This window comes from Anabrus simplex, chromosome 1 (genome assembly GCF_040414725.1).
Source record: "Anabrus simplex isolate iqAnaSimp1 chromosome 1, ASM4041472v1, whole genome shotgun sequence".
In the NCBI taxonomy this organism is placed as follows: domain Eukaryota; kingdom Metazoa; phylum Arthropoda; class Insecta; order Orthoptera; family Tettigoniidae; genus Anabrus; species Anabrus simplex.
The window spans coordinates 303,992,586-304,016,946 of NC_090265.1; the positions used below are offsets into that span (position 1 = coordinate 303,992,586).

Here is a 24,361-nt window from a genome sequence, read left to right on the forward strand (position 1 = left end):
ACAACTCTGATTTCGTGGACGATGTCCTTTCAGGATGTACATCCCCAACAAACCCACAAAATATGGAATTAAGATTATGTTGGAAGATGCTGGGACCAAATATATGATGGATGCTAAGCCATATTTGGGGAAAAATACGAATACGTCTAGTCAACCTCTTGCTCATTATTTCGTAAAAGAACTGACTGACCATCCATGGTAACAATAGGAATGTAAGCCTGGATAATTGGTTTAGCTCCATCCCACTGGCTGAAGACCTCATGAAACCGCCTTACTCTCTGACAGTTGTAGGAACAATAAGAAAGAAACGCGAGATACCTCCTGAGCTCCTTGAACTGAAGAAGCGAAACATCGGCATGTAAATGTTTTGTTTTGATGGACCAAAAACTCTTGTATCGTACAAACCAAAGCAGGGGAAAGTCTTTCTGCTATCCACTACTCATGAGGACATAGAAATAAGGGATAAAAGTGGCAAACCTGCAGCAACTGAATTTTATAATGAAACAAAAGGTGCAACAGACTCTTTCGAACAAATGTGTTGCAGCATGAACTGCAGTAGAAAGACCCAGCACTGGCCTCTGTGTGTATTCTTCACTATGATCAATGTGTTCTTAGTGAATGGATATATTTTGTTCTGCCACAACATCCTCCAAAAGGGAGAAAAACATATCTCGAGAAGGGCATTCGCGCAGCAGTTAAGCGGTGACCTGATTAGACCTCACCTCCAGCTCCGCCTTACGCAACCAACTTTGCAGCAGTCATTACGTGGTATGATCTGTGAGATTCTCAATGAAAATCATATAGTACACAGGCCAGACCAAATACAACTTGGCAAAAAAAAAAAGGTGCATTTTATCCCTCAAAGCTACGAAGAATGATACAGATGTTGATTCCCATAGGGAATCTGAAATCTGAATACAAAGAATGACACAATTTTATTGTACCGTTTGCTATCGAACCATGTGCGGCGACCACCGATCAACGTGTGCCGAGTGTTGAAATGACACAAGTTTGTGAAAAATGGAAAAATCGGTCTGTACATAGAACGTATTACGTGCTGGGTTAGTCATTAGGTATTTAATAAAGTAATTGTAAGAGTTATGGAAGTTTTTTTTCGTAGTCCCGTTGACGAATGCTTAGTGATAACGTACTTCATAGAAGAGCTTAGTAATCTAGGGTTAAGTTCACTATTAAATTATTTTAACAGGCAGTTAACACTCCAGTGGACGCGCTGTTTGCCATATCGCGAGTGGGCACGCACAGGACAGGCGTCCTCCACTTTGGTTTCCCATTTTACCTTATGAAATGTATAATTAGCAATCATGATTTTTTGTTTTGGGTTAGGTAGGAATATATTAAACACATTTACCATAAAAAAGGGTATTCTACAAAATATTAAGTAGGAAACATACAATTATGGTAAATCAAACAAAAACATGTGTAAGTTTGGTATGTTATGTTATAAATGTTACAAAAATGTGTATATGTTTTAAATGACAAACTATACAAATTAAATGTTGTTATTACTTTCTAGTTTGAAAATACAAATTGGTTTCGTAGTATAAACAATTGCATACCTAAATTCCTATCTTAGTGAAGCATACAAAACACAAACGGAATGTTGAAACTTTATAAATAGCTACTTCAATGCATCTTGCACAAGCATTTCTCGTATGATCAGCATACACCCATCCATGACACTTCACACACTTTTTCCTTGAAGTCTTGTTCCTTGCTCTGCCGCAAAGGTAGCATCTTCCGTTCTCAGCGACTCCTCGGGCTGCTGGTTGAGGTGGAACTTCCTCCCTGTCCAGTTTCAGCAGGATCCTTCCTCTTGTCTGCATTTCCTGTGATATCGTCACCAAACTGATATGATGTTCAATTTGTGGTCTAATCAGGGCGAAGGCCATTTGTTTCAAAAAATCACAACGGCTCACAAAAGCCAAGTTTTTTATTTGTTTTATAGATTACAAAAGCATTTACTCCTCCTACATTCAGAATATGAAAGAAGATTGTTAGTGGCCATCTTCTTGAGTTTCTCGCAGTGTCGTATTTATGACACATTTTGTCCAGAATGTCCACGCTGTACTTGGTTTCATAGTAGGAAGTAATGATCATGGGTTTTCGCTCATCGCTTGTATCTGGATCGATTCCCATGTTTTCGTGCATAGTTGATACTGCCAACACAGCCTTGTTCTTCTTCTTAGATACGTAAGATACCAATGTACAGCCTTTTTGAAACCCAAACAAACTGCTTTGGACTTCTCTTGAGTTATTAGGTAGCAAGTTGGGGGGGAAATGCTGCTTTGTTCTTTGTCAGTGTAGCAATCATAGTTAATTTTTCTTCTTCCCATAGTTTTATTGCCAAGGGCACAGATGCGAACCAATTGTCACAGGTAATATTCCTATTGGTTCCTGAAATAGGCTGCACCAATCTCAAAACTAAGTCTGACAAGTTGTTGCTTCTTCTGAAAGAGCCGTTTGGTTGCTTCCCTACATACACTTCAAGGTTTGTAGCATAGAAGGTTGTTGTGGAAACAATAGCAAAGATCTTTATCCCATACTTTGCAGGTTTAACCCGCCAATGCACGGGTTGGGTCTGTGTGACCCATGCGTTGGTATTTCCAACATTTTCTGATAGACGGTGATAGCTGCATACTTCCGGCTTCTTCTACCTTCCTTTTATCACCGGTGTAGTATTCCTGCAGACGAACATGGAAGTGATTGCTTTAGTACGTGAGCAGTGGTAAGTTAAAGTGCTCTGTGGGCAGTTGTGTAAGAAAAAGGAGTGTTATCATGTCAGCAATCCACGTGATATGGAACGAGTTGCCGCATTATTGGAGGAACCATTATCAGATGATGAAATTGACTGTGGTTTTCCTCTCGTCGATGCACAGCGACGATAAAACTGAGGAAAGTATAGAAGGAAAGAGGAAGCCTGTAATAGTCACATTCTATAATTCAGGTAAGGGTGGTGTAGCCTGTGTAGACGAAAGGACGGCTCGAAACACCATAAGTTGGACAATGGTCGTCTTCTATGCGTTGCTGAATATTACAGGCTTTAACGAATATTTAATATTCAGAGCCAACAACACTAACTCTCCAGACGCAAGGAACAGAATAATTTTTTTGAAGAAACTCTTGTTTCTTCTAACTGAAGAACAAATAAGAGAAAGAGGTGTCTCAAGATATCTTCCTAAGAGCATTCGCAATACTGCAAGAAGGATATCTGGCTTGATGGCAGAAGCAGGGCGTGAAAATACAGAAAATAAAAGAGGGTGTCGTGCATACTGTAGAGTCAGAAAAGACCCGCTACTCGTGCTGTTTGTGCAGAAAGTAAATGTATCTTGAACCCTCCGTATTTGTGTGCAGTGAATAAAGCTGAAATCTGAATGTTCCAGTGAACATTCTGGATCGTGAAGATTAGGTTATGACGATGTCATAAATTTCGGCTTGATAAGTTCTGAATTTTGTGATCAAATAAAATATTGTGTGTAAATTTGCAGTGGTTAGAAAATTGCTTTCTAAAATGTTAAGTAAGTGTTAATCATCAAAGGTTTTGTGACAGCAATGTGTTTATGATGTTATCGGAATAGGAGGGAATGAATACTGAAAATAAAAATATATTAGCATACTATAAAGAAGAAATATTATGATGGGTCTGTGAGACCCAACCCGTTTACTCATGTAACTTTTTGTGACCCGTGCACTGGCGGGTTAAAAGGCATATGCATCCAGAAGAGACAGTTTCCTCTAAATCCAACTAGCAGTTCATCAATGGTAAGATACTGTAGTCGGTTGGTTTGTATGCATTCTTGCAATTGAGGATGAATATCTCAAAGATTTCTCGAAAAACAGCTAGTTTGTCAACAGATTTTCTTTGACCTATGTTGTGTACGCTATCAACTCTTAGACAACGTAAAAGAAATCATGGTTGCGCTCATGGTTACATAAACAGCCCCTACTCTCGTGTCTTGTGAATTATCCAACATTTCAAATACTTTTCTTCTGCCTGTCTTCAAAACCCCAGCAAGATATCATATACCAATCAATGCACGAATTTCTTGGGAATAAGTGGGCCTAGCATCCCTTCCTCTGACAAAGTGAGGGTGAATTTTACTTAGTACAATCAGCTATTTTTTTCACCATGTCATCATCAATAATACACTGTAACACAGCATCTGGAGCGAGATCATTTTTCACAGACCCTTGAGGTCCTAGGCGATGAAAAACTAGCATAATGTTATGTCTGGGTGTACGAGAAGTCTGGGCAACTTGAGGTTCTAAGTACCATCTTGATGTGCGATCTTTTCCCATATAAAACTCTGGGTTGACGAAAGCGACAGGACGGACTGCTTCTTCTACCACTTCCAAGAACATCAACCGGGCCAGGAGGAGGAACTGCTTCTTCTACTACCACTTCCTCAGTCGTCAGGAACATCAGCCGGGTTATCTTCTGCATTGATTTCATTTTCTCTACTCTCTGTGTGGTATTCCAAGGTGTCGTCTTCTCGTTCATCTTCATCCTTTATAGCTAGAACACTCTCGTTATTCTCAGTCTCACCTAGCCAACGGCGTACCTGTTCACGGTCACTTTCACTGGTCACTATCGTTTTCACGCATAAACTATTTCAATTACACTGTTATGACATTCAAAACTATGAAATAAAAAAATACCACAGCAATATCAAAAAAAAAAAAAGAACTGTAACGTCAGTGGGCGCGAGGAGGACAAGTGTCATCCACTACTGCACAGCACAAATAAACACAAGGTCACGGCGACAACTGGCGAGCATAAAAGCTGACAATGCACTGACGGGCGGAGGGTGAGTGGGGACAAAGGTATATGGCCGCTCAAGGTCACTCAAGGTCACTAGTGCTACCAATCCTTGCAGTCCTGCAAAACAAAATCACCTGTACTCCACGTGCCCACTGGAGTGTTAAATGTTAACTGAATAAACCCGGCCATAATCATTTAGTGGCAACTAAGATATTCCAACTTTTTTCTCCTTCATACACATTTTTTTATACCGTAGTGTACATGTGGTTTCAAAATCTGGTATTTCAATTGGTCCAACATCAAACCTGTGTCTTTTAATCAGAAAGAGTTTGATCTTTTCTCCTTGCATTTCTCTCCCCCGCTTTTGAGATGCGAGGTAGAGACCATTCACAGGGTTGTTCTGCACGCAAGATGACATGTTCGGAGTAAAATGTATAAATAACAGCTTACATTTCAGGAAAACAATTGAGGGGGGTTTCACAAAACTTGACATGTACAAAAATAAAAAATTTTAGGAGAGATTTTTTTTAATTAACTCACAAATTAAACACAGTATTTTTGCAGCTAATATCAGTTTAAAGAAACATTTAGAAACTTTCAGAAATAAAAAATAGGAAGATTTTTTAAAATTCTTGGATTTCATCATATTCATTGCGCTGCGGTCTTGATGAAAAAAAGGACAAGATGAAACGCATATGTATTTAAAACTAAGAAAACATAAAAATGGTTAAAATGAAATGGCGTATGGCTTTTAGTGCCGGGAATGTCTGAGGACAAGTTCGGCTCACCAGATGGAGGTCTTTTGATTTGACTTCCGTAGGCGACCTGCGCATCGTGATGAAGATGAAATGATGATGAAGACGACACATACACCCAGCCCCTGTGCCAGCGGAATTAACCAATTATGGTTCAAATTCCCGACCCTGCCGGGAATCGAACCCGGGACCCCTGTGACCAAAGGCCAGCATGCTAACCATTTAGCCATGGAGCCGGACGTTGGTTAAAAGAAATTATACCTATTCATTCTCATTTATGACACGCACATATGAATAATACCGTATTTACATGAATAATCCCCGCACCCTAATTTTAGGGAGGCTTATTTAGAAACAAAATTAAATGAACTAAAATTCCTCCCACTGAAAGAGTAACATAGGCATAAAGAAACATTTCATATCACCCCATGAGGTCCACGTGATCTTTACACAAGTATGAACATGTAAACTTACGGATATAGCTGCTTTGCCTGAACATACAGTATTTGAGAAATACACTATCACTGTTATGAAATATATTTGCCATGGAAATTATCAAGTAGGCCTAGGCATTTCATTAATCTGCAGTAGGCTCGATGCCCTGTAGATTGAAAGATTCGTTGTCTCTTGCATTACTAAAATGTTCTCCTAAATTACTTTAAAATATTTTCACACGCTATCTTTTCTTTACACGGATATTAACACGACCGGCGGTAGATAATTCTTTTTCGTGCAATGTAAACAGTTGAAATAGCCACACCAGCGAACTCGAGTGTTAGTTTTGTGATATGGTAAAACCTCGTTAATGTTGCCATTGATGCTTTCACGGCCCGTACTTATATACATGATACTGTATAGGCTTTTTGGGCTTATGCCGTGTCAAGAAAATAAGGTGAAATTCTTTACGTTTCGCAGAGAATTGTGCTCTGCGTCATCACACGAAAATCTCGACTGTCCGACTGTCACGAGAAAGGCTTCTTAAACAATGACTCTTTAAATTTAGACGTTATAATAGAATTGGAAATGGTACGTTCATTCGCCAACAGGTGGCTTCCCAGACGTGGCACAGCGCTAGCATTCGAAACGGAAGCTGACCAAACCATCAGAATCAGTCTAAGAGGTTCATATAACGTGTACGTAACATGACATTGACAGGTGTATCCAAGGATTTCAACAGGGACACTGGCTATCAATGGTTACCAGTCATTAAGAATTTACATAGGTAGTTCCCTTTCATGTCCCTTCACTATTGTTATTTCGTCTCTGTGTTTTCCAAATTCGTGTGTTCCTCATTGCCAAATGTTTCATTCCAGGCTTGTGTCAATGTCATACACCTGAATGATAAAGCGAGAGCAAATTGTTAACGTAAATAGAAGGTATATTAGAAATGTCTCCAAACAAGGAATGGTAAAGACAGGGAATTGTACTTAGATGAAAGAAACAGAGCGAAGCAAATAGTTATTGAGTCTAAGATGAAGTCGTGAGAAGATTTTGATAACTTAGAAAGGCTAGGTCAAACAGCAAGGAAAGCTTTCTGGGCAGTAATAAAGTATCTCAAAAAGTGGGGGAAAAGCAGAAATTAATATTGTTTTTGGTTAATCAGGTGAACTCTATTTACAACTTGCATTACGTTGCACCAACACAAATAGGTCTTATGGCAACGATACGATAGGAAAGGAAAGGCCTAAGAGTGGGAAGGAAGCGGATGTGGGCTTAATTAAGACACAGCCCCAGCATTTGGCTGGTGTGAAAAAGGAAAACCACGGATAACCATCTTCAGGGCTGCTGACAGTAGGGTTCGAACCCACTATCTCCTGGATGTAAGCTCACAGCTGCGCACCCCTAACAGCATAGCCAACTCACCCAGTAGTTGAACTCATAACAGATCTCAGGGAATCACTAGAGAAAAGGAGGGAATATTTTGAAAATCTTCTCAATGTTAAAGGAAATCTTCCTGGTGGCATCGCAAACAACCAAGCTCATGGGGAGGAGGACAACAATGTTGGTGAAATTAAGCTTGAAGTGGGCTAAATTTTTATAAAGCAGCAGGAACAGATGAAATTAGACCTGAAATGGTGAAATATAGTGGGAAGGCAGAGATGAAATGGCTTGTAGAGTAATAAGATTAGCGTGAAGTGTTAGTAAGGTACCTTCTGATTGGACAAAAGTAGTAATTGCACTTATCTATAAGCAAGGGAATAGAAAGGAGTGCAACAACTATCAGTATATCTCATTGATCAGTATACCAGGCAAGGTGTTTATTGGGATTTTGGAAGGGAGGGTGAAATCAGTGGTTGAGAGGAAGTTGGATGAAAACCAGTGTAGTTTGAGACCATAGCGATGCTGTCAGAATCGATTTTCAGTATGCGCCAGGTAACTGAAAAATGCTTTGAGAGGAGTAGACAGTTATGTTTATGTTTTGTAAATCTAGAGAAGGCATATGACAGAGTACCAAGGGAATAAGGGTTCGCTGTCCTGAGGGACTATGGGTTAAGGTTAGATTATTAAAACCAAAGGCATTTATGTGGACAATTGGGCTGCAGCGAGAATTGATGGTAGAATGAGTTCTTGGTTCAAGGAACTTACAGAGGTTAGACAAGGCTGTTTTCTTTCATCTTTGTTGTTCATAGTTTACATGGACTGCCTGCTGAAAGGAATTAAGTGGCAGGGAGAGATTCAGTTAGGTGAAAATTTAATAAGCAGCTTGGCCTATGATGACGACTGTCTTAATGGTAGATTGTGCCGAAAGCCTACAATCCAATATCTTGAAACATGATAATAGGTGCAATGAGTATGGTATGAACATTAGTCTTTCCAAGATTCGAAATCCACGGGAACTGAATCACTGAATCTCATATTTGGGATACAAAGCTGGAACAGGTATATATTTAGGATGTGTTTTCTCCAGGATGGTAGTGCAATGAGATTGAATCAACGTGCAGTAATAATAGCATGTGGCCTCCCGTGAGACCTGGTGCAGGTCTTTTGATTTGACGCCCGTAGGCGACCCGCACGTTGTGAGGAGGATGAAATGAGGAGGAACACAACACATACACAGAGTCCCCGCCGCAGGGAAATTAACCCCTGTGACCAAAGACCAGCACGCTAACCATTTAGCCATGGAGTAAAGCTACCACAGTGAGCTCGCATTGCAATCAACAGTATTTTGTAAGAAGGAAGTCAGCTCCCAGATGAAACTATCTTTACATCTGCCTGGTTTCAGATCAACTTTGCTTTACAGAAGTGAAAGCTGGGTGGACTCAGCTTATTTATTCATTAGTTAAAAGTAACAAACATGAAAGTAGAGAGAATGATTGCTAGTACAAACATGGGAACAATGGCAGGAGGTCACTCAGAATGAGGAGATGCAGGATAAGTTAGGAATGAAATCGATGGATGAAGCTGCTTAAACTGTCTTCAGTGGTGGGTCCATTTGAGGCGAATGAAGGACGATTAGGTTATCAAGGAGAATAATGGAGTATTATGGAGGGTGAGAAGTATAAGGAGACTAAGACAATGATGGTTAGACTTAGTTTCTAATGATTTAAAGATAAGAGGTTTACAACTAAACATGGCCACATAACTAACTACGAATAGAGGATTGTGGTGGCAGTTAGTCAATTCAAAGAAGCTTGCAGACTGAAAGCTGAAAGGCATAACAGTCTATAATGTACATGTACGTATTTGAGAGGATTCATGTACAGACAACATGCCAGCCACAATAGTCTAGAGATATCATGATCACAAAGGCAAAGTCATTAACAAGAACCACATGATGGATGTGCGCATTATCCATTAAGACAAATTCTCCTCCAAAACACTGGCAACACAGTGTCATTATGTGTAGGTGGATGTCGTTCCTACATTGTATAGCCGTGACATTGCTAATAGTGGCATATGGTGGCTCTACATGCTGGACAGTATGTCTGAGACGTGAAGACTGACTAGACTGCCTCCAGATACATTGCTGACGATCGTCAGAAACAAGGCTTATGTGACACCCATTGGTAAAAATGACTGTATGCTAATTCTGAAGAACCTCTACAGCATAATGTTGGGCCCATCTGTATCGTGCCCCACATTGTCTATGTTTGAGAGCTTGGCTTCGCCATGGCGTCGTGAGTGAAGTTTTGCCCGTGCAACACGTTTCTCATTTGCAGTTGAAACGCAGCAACCTATATTTTCCAAATATCATTATGCAGCACAACGGCATTATGTTCAGAGTTCCTCTGAGCAGAAATTCAAAGGTAATGGTCATCAACTGTATTCATACCCCTTGGATGACCTGTGCGAGGCAAGTCATCAAAGGTTCCTGTCTCCCTGTACCGCTTCCATGCTCGAACCACATCACTTGTATTATGGTCTACACACTGAGCAATGTTGACCATCATTCTTGATAATGCGATTTAGGCATACATGTTGACATTGCAAGTAGTGCCATCCTAGACACTCACTACACTGCTTAGAACGCACCTTTAATGCTTCCACACTAGCACGACAACTTTAACTATACCATCTGAACACGACATTCTGCCTGTGAGTTGGGGTACCTGCAGTTGTATGTTTATAAACATCCTGTCATCCATCCAGTCTGCATTGACCAGGCCAAGATAGCAACACAGTTAAATAATACACAGGGGTCATGCAAAACTTTTTTGATGTGTGTATGCCTAGACCATTTTAAGAACTGAAATTCAATTTGAGCCAAGTTCCACAAAAAACAGATCCCAGTCATAACTTTTGAATTTGTAAACGGGTCAGCTCACAAGAAAAATGGTGAGTTAAAAATATACACCGTGCACTGCAAGCTTTATAACATTATAAGGAAGTGGGAATTATACCAATCTTACATCGAATTCCTTTCAGAGGAGAGATGTGTTCATTGCAATGTCCAGGAAACCACCCGCCCACCCCTACAAGTACATTTACTTTTGTAACCTAATTAAAACTATATCCTGCACACCACAACATTAGCACATTAGCACCACATGTAGTCACCTTGTATCGCAAATATCTATGCATTGAATGACTGTAGTTTGTTTTCTTCTTGTGGACGACATGATTAGGTGGTGTACAAGGCTGCCAACCTGTTTAATTACGAACTAAAATAAAAACTAAATGAACATTTTTCTTGCTGTGCATACAGTATGCGCCGCAAGCATAGAGAAAAGCCTCTCAAAGGGAGTGTGGCCCCAAAGGGGCCACTGTTCTCATGACAGAGATTAGCCTGGATATGCAAAAATAGGTTACAGCAACCAAGTGATTTTGTTTTTTTGTTTTTCCGTGTGGACAGTATGCTCCTTTACAAGTTCTGTTTACTTGTGTTTTTATTCTCAGGGGGTTGGTAACGGAATGTAATTATCATTGCTGGGAATGACGTCGCATACCATTTTACATTAGCCAGTAGCAATTCTTGTAGCTACTTAAGCAATGAAGAATACCGTGTGCTGCTCTTTATTAGGTTATGGTGAAACTTTACAAACCATTTGCAAGAAGAGAGGTTCAGAATACAACATGCCGGGGCTCACACGTCGTCACAGCAAGCTACACAAGGCTACCAACTTCAGAACTTACCAGTAGGTCAGGCTGGCGACAAGAACTTTGGTCACGATTGGTTAGGTCTGGTTAGTAACAAGACCATGGCTGGATTGGTTACGTCCGGCTAATGACAAGACCATTCGACTGCAGACAAGTTGTTGGGGGGGGGGGGGGGGTATGCGGGCTTTAGCCCTCACGCTAGAGCTGCAAAGTGGCCCACAGGCCTCTAGAATCCACTGTGATAATATTGGATAGTCACAAGACCCCTGGACAGTTATGTCACGAATACTGAAACTAAATCCAGCATACATGCCATGTTCAAATTCTGCAGTTTCATTATTTTCATGAAATGTGGTAGCAGAGACCCATTGGTTAAAATAGGAACTGCCCTGCAGCCAATAGGAACAAAGGCAATGGCTGCATTTCACAGTTTAACATAGTGTCAATTTTAATTTCTCTATATAAATAAGACTACTTCTAGGGGTAGGTTGGTGGGTCTCTGGCAAGTGTAATAATTAAAACCGAAACTGTGTAAATCAGCTGAATGAGACCATTTGCTGTGTTTCTACTGGACGGCCAAGTTTCCGATAGAGCTTGCATCGTGTCCACATACAGAGCTGCCATATTAGGTAAAGTAGGAGAACTGCCAATTTGGAAAATTATGTGGTGTCTCTATCACGTTTTTTTTTTTTTTGCATTCCTTCAACTCAATGGTTCTGTCAACTAGCCAGACCTAACCAATCCAGAACAATGGTGTTGTCACATTGGTAAGACTGCTGAGTGTTATGTGATGTGGTTCGATACACTTTTGCCTGCCAGGCACGGATGTTTTACCACTGTGGTGACTTCACAATTTAAAAACCCTCAGAGCTTGAATACTTTCAAAAATGTATGTTATTTTGTCAAACTTAGCATTTATTTGAGAACATGTAGTTAACTATGCCAAGCATATCTAAATATAAACAATATGCAGTTACAAAATTAACTTTTATATCCAGTAATACTTCAGCAAGTCACTCATGATCCTCAGGGGTCATAACGAACCGAATAGAATACTTCAAATAAGCCTATACTTTCCAGTCCAGTATTTTACTATACTTGGGGACAAAACATGACGACCTCTCCTCGCACCACTACTCTCCAGCAGCAGCCCGTTATCTACGCATCTATTAATGGCTTATAGGATTTACTAAGTTTACTGTGGCCGGAGTTGCCAAATCGTCTACTGCACTCGACGCGAAGAAAGAGTGAAGACTGAAGAGACTGCAAATGGTTTAGCAACCTCTCCATACCAAAGAATGATCACTCAGAACTCTGTAACTAAGCAGCGTGCAGGATGCGATTATCTGCTGGCTTCCAGCTCACTTCCAGGAACTGAGGCTGTAATGTTCTGTCCCCAAGTATATTATTAATAGGCCTAGGCTAGAATCTTGTTAACAGGAAACATAACCTCTAACAACTATTTCAGCCTGTGGCAGACCACGGTGTTAAAGAAGTGTCGTTTGTCATACTGACACTCAAAATACCTCTGTAATCCATTAAAAATTACTTCTCAAAACCAGTAAAAGGAAGCTTAGGCTGTGGATCAGTGAAAACTACCGTAAGTTGAATATTTCATATTTATAGACATTCCAATATGACAAGACTTCAAATTGCTCACATTAGATTTCTCCTGTTAATTTTGGTGGGCAACATATCACTTTCAATAAACCTATACAAAAGAGAATGAAAATATGAAGGTCCCTGTAGTTTCTGCATCACTTTCTTTAATTAAGACAATACTATATTATCAAACTCCCATACAGTTAATTTTTCTTTAGAAATATTTTACCTACAGTTGACTGCAGTAGCCTATAATAAACGTAGGATGTTTCCTCGTGTGATCAAATCTTCAATTCTGTCACATCAGTGCAAGTTAGCAATTGCACGGAAAAGTAAAACAATCATCACACTAACCTTATAAGTTTCCAGTACATCAACCCACTGCTGTTTCTCTTCTGGAGTTTCAGCACGTAGGTACCAAACACAGTCATTGACAGAAACGTCAAATCTACATTCGTCAAATTCGTGAGGCTGAAACGTAAAATTGTCATTACTATTCTTCCTTGAAAACCCCATGACAGAAGTAAACTGTTGCTCAATTGTAATCAGAATAGATCAGACCCCTGTTACTAACCTTCACAGTAGCTTTGAACAAGCTGATAGCGCCTCTGCAGCCAAATCCAGTGTCCTGCTCTGATTTATAGTAAGAAAGGGTCCCATCCTTGAGAACTATAAATCGACTTTGCCACCCATGGATGTAATTAGTCCATTTACTGAGAACTCCCTGCATCTCAGGAACATGATAACCATTCTCGGAATCGTCGTCATCGTCACTAAAAGTTACCCCGTGTTCGTCAGCCATCCTTCTTACTTATAACACACTCAACAGTTACATCCCTTGCAAAATGTTCACGCACACCTTTCTGTTGTCCTCGTCAAACTTTAATGAAGTTCGTTTACCCAAAACAGCTCGATGTCAAAACCGCCATATTAACAAACACAGACATGCTTGGAGATCATGTGCTCAGGCAGACAACTCCCCCTCTAATACTAAAGCTATCGACCTTCTCTCTGGTGTTCTTCCTGACAACTACAAACTATTGGCTCATAACGACGAAGCATATTGTGCAAATTTGGATGAAATGTTTTAATTCCTACTAAAGCCTCTGCATCTGCTTTGCAAACTTTACAGCAGGAAAAAAGAAAGCTCTTACTATAATGAAACGAAATGTTAGTCAAAAAAGGCTTTGTACTTGACGTGTGGCCTCCGAAGGGGCATGGTTCAGGCCTTTTTTATTTGACACCTATAGACGACCTGCGCGGCGTGATGACGATGAAGACGGCACATACACCCAGTCCCCGTGCCAGGGGAATTAACCAATTGAGTGGAAATGGAAAACGACGTAAGTGCCGCAAATGTCATGTTGAGGTTTTTGTTACGACATGAGTCTCTATGTTGTGGTGATCCCTCTGGAAAGGATTCATGTACCAGGAACATTTATAATCGTTCCAAGAACGGTACACAGTGACTGTGACCTGGAGAGTGACGCAAGTGCCTAGGGAAGTCCGGTCGTCAATGTGTGTAGTGCCGCAGTTTGCATCCCATTACATCGTACTAGCCAGTGCTGTTATAGCAAGACGGACTCCAATCCTCAGACCTTAATGCTACTCTCGATCGTTCAAGGATGGCTAATCGAGTAGCCGGATATGTTGGAAATGTGGGTTTGTTTGGTTTGTTGTTATCGTATGTAGTCGGTGTAATTTCATGTAAATTGACGATAAACGTTAGTTTCTTTGTAGAATATAAGCATGGGCGCCCGCAGGATCCTTTCCAGGGTGGGGGGGGGGCACATTAACAATTTTCTTGAATATAAAAACCGACATGACGTCAGCAACATTAAATTGTTTACAGAAATTTTCGGTTATAAAAGATGTTAGATGACTGTCAGTAAGTTCAGTTTATGAAATAATCTTGTATGATATTAAACCAATTGAACACGAACATTTTTAGAATTCCTTGCGGGCGCCCATGAATATAAGTATGCGAGTGTATTTATGTGATTCAGTGGACACTTGGGATCTATAATTATACGCAGTAATTTTCTCTAATTCTAAAGAGGGAACCTATTCGTATTCCTCCAAAATATTTATTTAGATAGAATATAATCGATATTGTGATATTCCGTCCGTATGAATGTGCTTAAAGTGTCGAGTGATTTAGATGTAAGTGTATTTTACAATAATCTGTGCTTGCCTGCGGAAATGTTTGGCTGGATCTTGTGGAGAATAACAAACCTTATAAGTGTGACAGATGGAGCAATCTGTATACTGATATACAGAAGAAATAGTGACTTCAGGGATTAGCTGGGTGTGTAACGCAGGGATTTACACTACCAACATCTTTCGATTCATGCTGTGGTTATTTGTTATCAAGTAGACTGCACTGAACTGAAGCTCGTCCATGCGGTTAAATATCAATGTTTAGAGTCAATAGAGAATTTGACTCATGTTCTTCATTACATCTTTAGTGTTTGAACGTTTCATTACTAAGGTTACCATCATTGTGTGAAGTGTTGCTATGCCATATGTCAAAATTATGTTAACATTAACAGGGCCGTTCATTGGGTTAACAGAATCATTTCGGGAGTACTTGGGCTGACTGGCTCAGACGGTTAAGGCACTGGCCTTCTGACAACAAGTTGGCAGTTTTAATCCTGGCTCAGTCCGGTGGTATTTGAAGGTGCTCAAATACGCCAGCCTCGTGTCGGTAGATTTACCAGCACGTAAAAGAACTACTGCAGGACTAAATTTCGGCACTTCGGCGTCTCCGAAAACAGGAAAAGTATTTAGTGGGACGTAAAGCCAATAACATCATTTCGGGTGTGCTTACCTTTAATTGGGTGCTGAATGTAAGAAATTGTCCACTTCAAAACTAAGGCAACAAATTAGGTTTAATAGTTCTAATTGGAGCGAATAAATTGAGAAATCTTGCACCTTAATTTACTATGAAGCATTCAAAATGAAATGAAATGTCGTATGGCTTTTAGTGCCGGGATATCCCAGGATGGGTTCGGCTCGCCAGGTGCAGGTCTTTCTATTTGACTCCCGTAGGAGACCTGCGCGTCATGATGAGGATGAAATGATGAATTCACTCAGCCCCGTGCCGCAGGAATTAACCAATTAAGGTTAAAATCCCCGACCCGGTCGGGAATCGAACCCGGGACCTTCTGAACCGAACGAGTCGGACATTCAAAATGATATTATAAATATCATTTTAACAGGTTCATTATGTATTTTCATCTATGCAACGAAGTGAAATCTAAGAGAAAACGTTTTTTGACTAAGTGAAGTTTCTAAATAATTAGCTTGTTATTCTCTTTTCTGGTAGACTATATGTTATTCTATTTGATTGTATTCGTATGTGGTGCGTACTTGTCCTCGAAGCGTCTTCATACGTGAAAAGTGATTTTCTGTCTGATATTACATTCATCATGTTAAATTAGCGCCATTGTACGTGATATTTTCGCGTTGGCCATTCCCATCAAACCGGCTACTTCGGCTGCCATGTTTTTTTAATATTACGGTCTGAGGATTGGAGTCTGTCTTGGTTATAGGGGTTGTGTGACACGTTATTACATGAATTGACATGAAACCTCATACTTCTCGGAAGGTTTACAAATCAAGGTAAACAAAGAGCGAAAGCAGAAACGTACCGTTGCTAAAACTTACATAACATCTACAGGTCGTGAGATTACTGGCAAGAAAGCGCCATCAGAACAACTTACATGTAAGTGTAAATATGCTTGTAAGACAGGGAGAGTCTGTTCACCCAGTTCTACACTTTGGGCGAAAATAAGCAAGGTACGTACATACCTTTTAAATAGACTGGAACTTGTGAATGCTACCGTAACAGAAGACGACACGGAACATACAACCATCCGTCGGAAAGTAAGAGACAAGTAACAGTGTGCTACAGTGTCCCTAACGGAAGAGGTGAGCATGTGCAAGTGTGCAGTAAGATGTTCAAGGATATTTTTGCTGTGATAAATCGGCGGCTTCGGACACTTCAAGAAAAGAAAAAGAAAGGTGTTATGGTTTTTGAAGACGGAAGGGGGAAAAGTGAAGGCTCAAACAGGCATAAGCTTAAGTTCGCCACAAATGAGAAGGATATGATAAAAAAACATATAAATTCCTTTTCCCGAGAATGCAGTCATTACTGCAGAAAGAATATCTCAGTCCGGATTTAAGTTACCACCGGATGTTTACTGCGTTCAAAGAAAAGTATCCAGACAATAAGTTGACATACGAATACTATTGCGGCGTCTTCAAGACCGATTTTAAGACATTCTCCATTGCAAAACCCAGAACAGACACTTGCCAGTGTGTAACAAGCTGTAGGCCGCTGTGAATGCCACGTCTTCAGAGTCGGAACGACATAAAGCCAACAGTGAACGACAGCTACATGTAGAGCAAGAGAAAAAACACAAGCACTTGTGAAAAGTGATATCTGTGATATTCAGTTACCCACCAGTACTACCTGCAATGAGTATGGATATGCAACGGGTTCTGTTTGTTCCGACCCTCACGCATTCCAGTATGTTTTACTCCCGACAGCTAGCTTGCTATAACCAATGTATATATACATAATTCGGGCACCAATGACTGTTTCATATGCTTGTGGGATAAAGGGAGAGGAGGTCGAGGGGGTAGTGAAATATCATCTTGTTTATTCAAAGTGATGATGGATATACAAACAAATGAAACGTTGTTATATGGTGTGACAACTGCGCATCACAAAACAAAAACAGGATGATGATAATGACACTAATTTATTTAGTTGCTAAAGACCATTTTGATACTACTGTTTTGAACTTTTTCTCAAGCTGCCTTACGTCGCAACGACACAGATAGGTCTTATGGTGACGATGGGACAGGAAAGAGCTAGGAGTGAGAAGGAAGCGTCCGTGGCCTTAATTAAGGTACAGACCCAGCATTTGCCTGGTGTGAAAACGGAAAACCACGGAAATCCATCTTCAGGACTGCCGACAGTGGGGTTCGAACCCACTATCTCCCGAATTCTGGATACTGGCTGCAGTTAAACGACTGCAGCTATCGAGCTCGACGATTTAAAAATTGTTAGTGTCCGGACATAGTTTCATGACATGTGACAGGAACTTTGGTCTCATTGAGAAAAGGGAACGAGTAATGAAAGCCATGATCCCAGATGAACTAGAGGTCGTTAGTAAGTCCGCTAGACAAACAAAAAACATTCAAGATAGTTAAAATGGGTAAAGATGATTGGTTTGACTTTGGAGCTCTGTCCAGCGAGCACTTCAATACTACCAAGCTGCAGCTCAGTAAAGCCTCACACATTAGAGCGAGTAACCGACACCCTAAAGTAATACATATCAGAACGTCATTCGATAGTGGTTGGGTGTCCAAAAGATATTTAAGAAAACAAAGCAAATGTGGTGGCTTCCTCCACCATCACAGCTTCCCCGTGTGGAGAAGCATCATCATATCATCAGTGCAGAAAAGAAGAAGGATCTGCTGGCGCTCTGTGACTACTTAGATGGAAAGCATAGAGATTATTATCGTCAGTTGTGTCGAGAAGAAATATTGCGTTCATAACCATGTACTGTAACATTCCTATCCACACGTCCTGCACGTATTGTATTATTACAGTGTTCTATAACATGTTCTATGCTGTATAGGAAAGATACTTCGTGTGTCGTTCAGTTACGAAACGTGCACAATCTTAAAACTTAACTAGAAATGTGCCATTTGTTTATCCGTTTCACGTTAGATCGTATGCAGGCTTACATCACAATGTATGAGAGACAAAATGTGATGAATACATACATATACCACTCAATAAAATGTTCCTAAATGCACTGAGTACGTTCCAGAACAGAATGATAGGTAATTCATTATCGTGTTGCGTAACAACCTGGAAAACGTCACTTGTACCAGCAGAGGGAAATGGAGAACAACGTAAGCGCCATATTCTTGACAGCAATCGTTTTGTCCGTATTTCTCCACCAGGTACCTTCTGGCACTTAGGTCGTTTTCCATTTCCACTCCTCAATTACGGTTAAAATTCCCGAACCCGGGACTCCTGTGCCCAGCACGCAAACCACTTAGCCATGAAGCCGGGCATAATAAGTAGGGTAGTTAGTAGAAGAGATTAGGTGTGATACGTACGTTATAAGGGGAAAAGGTGCCATGAAGTCTGATATCGGAACATATAGTAACACCCAGTAGAGTAGACTAGGCTTAACAGCGGCTTAGGTCTACCTAGCCTCGCAGTTCTATATTCGGGAAGCAGAGCAGCTGATCCCCGCCATCCGTTGTCGTGAGGAACTGATTTCCGTTGTTTTCCAGTCTCCAACACGAACGGGAATTCCGAAATAATTCCCAATTTAGCCCACGGACGCACCCTCCATACCTTCTCCGCAAATCGCATCACCATTAAAAATCTCCGCGGATCGAGAGACTGCCGGCCTTAACGTCTAGGAGACCCGCAATCAGGCGTGGCTCCGTAATACGATTTGCAGAGCTGCAGAACCACCAGAATTAAAGATTATAATATACAGCGATTAGCGATCCCATCCTTGACACTGAGTGTTGTTATCGAGCATTCAGATACTGGTGATCTGGTAACCTTGTTAGGTTCTGTGAACGACAGAGCATTAGGTTGAAACAACGAGCTAGAATAACCGTCGCCTACGTGATATACCGGTACAAGACCTGGAAATGCTGGCCAGCTGATGGGGTCGCGGAGAGTTTCAAAATACGCCGCTAGATGGTATCCTAACGGGCTGACTTACACAATGCTTTTAAATCATTCAATCAATCACTACTGATCTGCATCTAGAGCAGTCGCCTAGGTGGCAGATTTCCTATCTGTTGTTTTTCTAGCCTTTTCTTAAATGATTTCAAAGGAATTGGAAATTTATTGAACGTTTCCCGTGGTAAGTTATTCCAATCCCTAACTCTCCTTCCTATAAACGAATATTTGCATTTTGTCCTCTTAAATGTCAACTTTACCTTCATATTGTGATCTTTCCTGCTTTTAAAGGCACCATGGGAAAGAACACAAGTATGTTGAGATTCACCCCATAAACTCATAAAAATGTTGTAAGGAAGGGGAAATTTCCAAAAAAAATCGGTTTAAATCACTAATAGGGGCTGCCTGGCCGAGGCAGTAAAGGCGTGCTCGGTTCGCCCGGAAGGACGTGGGTTCGAATCCCCGTCAGGGAGTCGTAAAATTTAAGAAACGAGATTTCCACTTCCGGAGGTGCACATAGCCCTGAGGTTCACCCAGTCTACGCCAAAAATGAGTAACAGGTTAATTCCTAAGGACAAAGGCGGCCGGGAGTAGAGCTAACCCCTTACCCCACCAAGTGCCGAGGTTACGGATAGTGGAAGCCTTTACCTTCCACCCCTCCAAGGGCCTTCCTGGCCTGTACGGAGATGACTTTGACTTTTCTTTAAATCACTAATAGGTTCTTGTTCCGTACCTGTCAGTCTGTAATATTTTGAATAATCGTTTAAGTTTTCAAGACGTTTCAGTCTGTCCTTTAGTATATATAAGGTAATATTTAATGTATTCCTGTGTGGTGGTTTTAAGCAACCATCTACTTAAACTGTGACTATTAGACGATTTGCTATGCCACAAAACAGTTTTTTCAAAGAAGTATCATCAAATTTGAGGGTTTTTTATCCGTATGGATATAGCTGATTATTTTCTTTTGTAATTTTGCGGTTTTCACCTTCTCAGATTTTAATCATTTCAGTTCTGTCGAAGCTTATAAATAAACTTCTTATATCTATCAATTGACTTCCTCAGCAAGATAGATCTCCTTCTGTTTCTATTGTATTTAGCTCTTCGGGATGCTTTTGGAATTGGGATGGATACCAGAATTGCTATTGTTGTTACAGGAGGTTAAGGAAATTCCTCGTAGATGAAGCTGTCATTTATTTAATTCTTTCTGGTTTAGATTAATCTGATCTGGCGTAGGATCACTTCTGCGTTTGGCACATATTTGTTTATGAGTAGGGTAATCACTAAATATGGGTGATATTTTATTTGGAAGAACCCTCTTCTTCGCGGAACTAACACTAAAATCAGATTCAAGGAAAAGCTTGCTATACACTTTCGACGGTCTTGCTGGTAACCATCAAACGCTGATCTTTTTGCCTTTACTAGAAACGTCAATTTTCCACTTCTCTAATAAGGTTGGATCAGAAAGAAACAGTTGGAATGTCACTGCGCTGTTTGAAGTCCATCTTGGAACAAAGCAATGCGCATTTATAACACCTTACTCATATTCCCATATTGTGCTCGAAGTGTACATTACATGACGTGGTCCTCCGAAAAAATATCACAGTATTCACAGTAAAACCACGCTACTCGTCGCTGCCATAAGAAAACTATAGGTTGGTGTTTTGGTACAGAAGTAGACGAAGAAGCAACCTATACATTATTACTACTATTAAACATTTTCATTCCATACCCTGATAGAGAAAGGGGACCACCTAGAGGGTTACGCACATTCTCAGGCCAAGGAGATTTGAAACCGTGATTCAAGGTGCGGAGACGGTGAGGAGGGTAGCACCGGTGGCCTATAGAAAGATATATCCCAAGATTTGCCTTTGAAAACTACGGAAAATCATTCACAGGTTAGCGGACGGTGGGAACTAGACACTCCGCCTCCCGATTGCAGAGCAGCATAGCTAGCAAAACTAGCCGCTGTTGAGGTTAAGGCTACTCAGCTCAGTCAATATTATATATACTACAAAAATACAGGGGCTGATGACTTAGATGTTAGGCTCCTTTAAACAACAAGAAACATTACCATCAAAATACAAAATAATCAAGGGGATCGAAACTAACTTTTAGACGGAATACGATGTAACATTTTTAAGTTGTAATTAACGAAGGAAAAACGGTAACAGGATGCATCTATAAGGGTTCTATAAGTCGTACGGATATAGCACGCCAAAAGATACCACGAAAACCATTAATAAACTGCAAACATATCACACATATAATGCGAATCTTATACCAAGTTACAGCTCTAATTCACTGACAACAGCTCATAAAATTGATACCTATCGATAAGACTACACACCGCTATTCTGAGGGAAAATCGCTCGCTCTTCCAGGCCTTGTGTACTACGGAGGCAACGAAATAGCATACAGGGTCTGTATGCCTGACACCAGCGCTTCTAACGGAGGCAAGTTCATCAAGGGCAACCCAAGTTGTCAAAATAAAGCAAGTTGGAGCGAGAACATAATAATCAGGCGACAGGGAGATTGTGCGAGGCGATTGATCACAGTACGTTTTAAGAAATTTACAGTTAGATACCCGCTTTCAAGAATGCCAGCCGTATGCTTGCGTATGTATGCTGATAAATAATGTTCCCTTTTTCCAACTTATCATAAATGATTATTTCTTGGTAGTCTACCTGTTTATCTTTTGTCCCTGAGAGTTCATTTTCGTTGCATCTGCTGTTGGTATGTGATTCACTGCAGTCTTGCGTCAGCAAGCGGCAAGTGCAGACGTGTGGAGAGTGGAGTGCGGTGAGACATGCTAGGAGTGTAGCAATACCGGGCGCCGATAGGGCGCTGGCTGAGAAGGTGGAAGATAACTAAGGGGTTGACGGCAAGTAAGAATGGAAAGGGGAAGATTGGAGAGGTTCTAATGGTGGCGGCGGTGATAGCGGTGCTGCTGATGATTGGGGGGGTGGGGGTGGAATTGAACCCCGGTCCGAATGGCAACTTGAATTGGGAAGATATAGAGAAGATTCGGGAGGTGGTGAATGGAGTGTTAAAGGAGCAAAACAATTCGGATATGGTAATGGAGAAGCTGGAGGCTTTGAGCAAGGGACAAGAAGAACTCAGAGACTGGATGAAAATGTGTAAGGTAGACGAGGAGACTGTCAGGAAGACATGAGAAAGAGATTCAGGGGTTAAGAGAAAAGGTAAAAAGCCTTGAAAAGCAGGTTATGTTACTGAAGAGAGAGTCAGTGGTCATAAGCCAGGGTAGGATGAAGAAATGCCGTTTCATATATGGAGTGCAGGAAGAAGGGGCAGGATCGAAGATAGATATAATATACAAAGTCGTGGATATTATACAAAACAAAATGAAAATTAACTTTAGTGAGGTGGATATTGATGACGTGGTAAGAGTAGGGAAAGTGAAGGGTAGTAGACCGATAACAGTTCAACTGATATCTACAATAATGGCAGACATACTAATAAGGAACTCGAGCAACCTGCAAGGAGAGAATACTTGGATTAAGAGAGACACAGGGAGGAAAGGCAGCGAGATCCTAAGAATCCTGAAGAGGCATCAAGGGAGAGCAAGAACGCAGAGGCTGAAGGCGTATATTAGTGGGCAACGGCTGTTGGTGTCCAACGGAAATTGGAGACGATCCTGGACCGTAGCAGAGCTGAAAGTGAAGGAAGAGAAGCTTAAAGAAGAGGACCTGGGTTCAAGGCAAGATCGCACGATTGGAACGCCAGGATATGGGAATAATGCCCAAGGTTTGCAAAGAAGATGAAGTGGACTTAAGGGTAGAAGGAAGAAGCAAAGATAAAGAAAGAAACAGTTATGGAGGGATGTTACTGGAGTTTTGTGAGACAGGAAAATTATATTGAAAATGGCTTCTGGAAGGGGGACAGAAAATGGAAATTGACATATATATCACAGCTAAAGGGGAAGAGTGATTGACTTAGTATTGTGTTCGGGCAATATTCTAGGGAAAATCAGAAGGATAGAAATTGTAGATCACCGGTAGAGGTGTGGATAGAAAGGAGTAAGGGGAAGAGAGGGCAGGACACCTTATTAAGCATGAGATACAGTTAATCAGGTGTGGGTGGGAAGTAGCATTAGATGGGTATTAAAATAGATAGAGCATTGGATGTAATTGAGTATCATGGACGGACGGATGGATGGATTAAGGCTTTAAAATAATACAATTAAGTGAAGATACTGAGGATAGAGAATCTTTCTGTAGGTTAATGGAGAAGTACAAAAGGAAAATTGTTGAGAGGAAGAAGTTATGGACAACAGAACAAACGGAGGCGATTAACAGGGAATGTAAATTAAACTAAGCGGAGAGAGTATGGGAAAGAATAAACAGAATTAATAAAGGGGGAAAAGGTATGATAAAGCTGAAATCGACTACGACCAATGGGTAACTTACTTCAGCGGCTTGTTAGGAGTCAGGGATGGATGGAAGTGTGAGGACGGGATGACGAATACATAGAGAAATTTAGAAGTTAGTATATATGAACTAGGCAAAGATATCTCTATAGATGAAGTACAAGAGTTAATAGGCAAACTGAAGAATAAATGGAACCAGCTACATATTTTAGTTAAATATCTATGGCTTCACGGGTTTCGTCGGCGGAAGTTCAGGATATTTTATATCACTTTCAACTGAATACTCAAATCCGAGCCACGTACACGAATGTATAACACAAGTTATTCTGAATAAACCAACACCGCACTTTTCTCTGCGACAAGCAGCGTGGGCTCCTCCTCTCAAATTTTCAGATCGAGTGTGTGAATATTTGGGAGGGGTTCTATTTATAATGTCCGAAATGACGCTCCCCTGGTCATGAAGTCTCGTGGTGCAATCCTCTAACTTCAGAACCGCTAGACCAATCTTCCTGAAATTTACTCCGAAAATTCCACCATAATTACAATTCACAATGGTGTTTTTATATTTT

The 24,361-nt window shown here is 40.8% G+C and overlaps 1 protein-coding gene across 3 annotated transcripts in view; it reads right to left on the minus strand.

Moving 5' to 3' along the window:
• Positions 1-24,361, minus strand: part of cert (ceramide transfer protein) — a 535,770-nt gene that overhangs the window by 314,227 nt on the left and 197,182 nt on the right. For 2 of the 3 annotated variants that reach the window (XM_067134801.2, XM_067134800.2), the window contains exons 1-2: positions 13,250-13,655; positions 13,030-13,146 (exon numbers count right to left, since the gene is read on the minus strand). The exons of the other annotated variant lie outside the window; for it this stretch is intronic. In XM_067134801.2, the coding sequence (XP_066990902.1) occupies positions 13,030-13,146; positions 13,250-13,477 (345 nt within the window). In that variant the 5' untranslated portion in view covers positions 13,478-13,655. Of the gene's footprint in view, positions 1-13,029; positions 13,147-13,249; positions 13,656-24,361 lie in introns of those variants that run through there. 3 annotated transcript variants of the gene reach the window in all.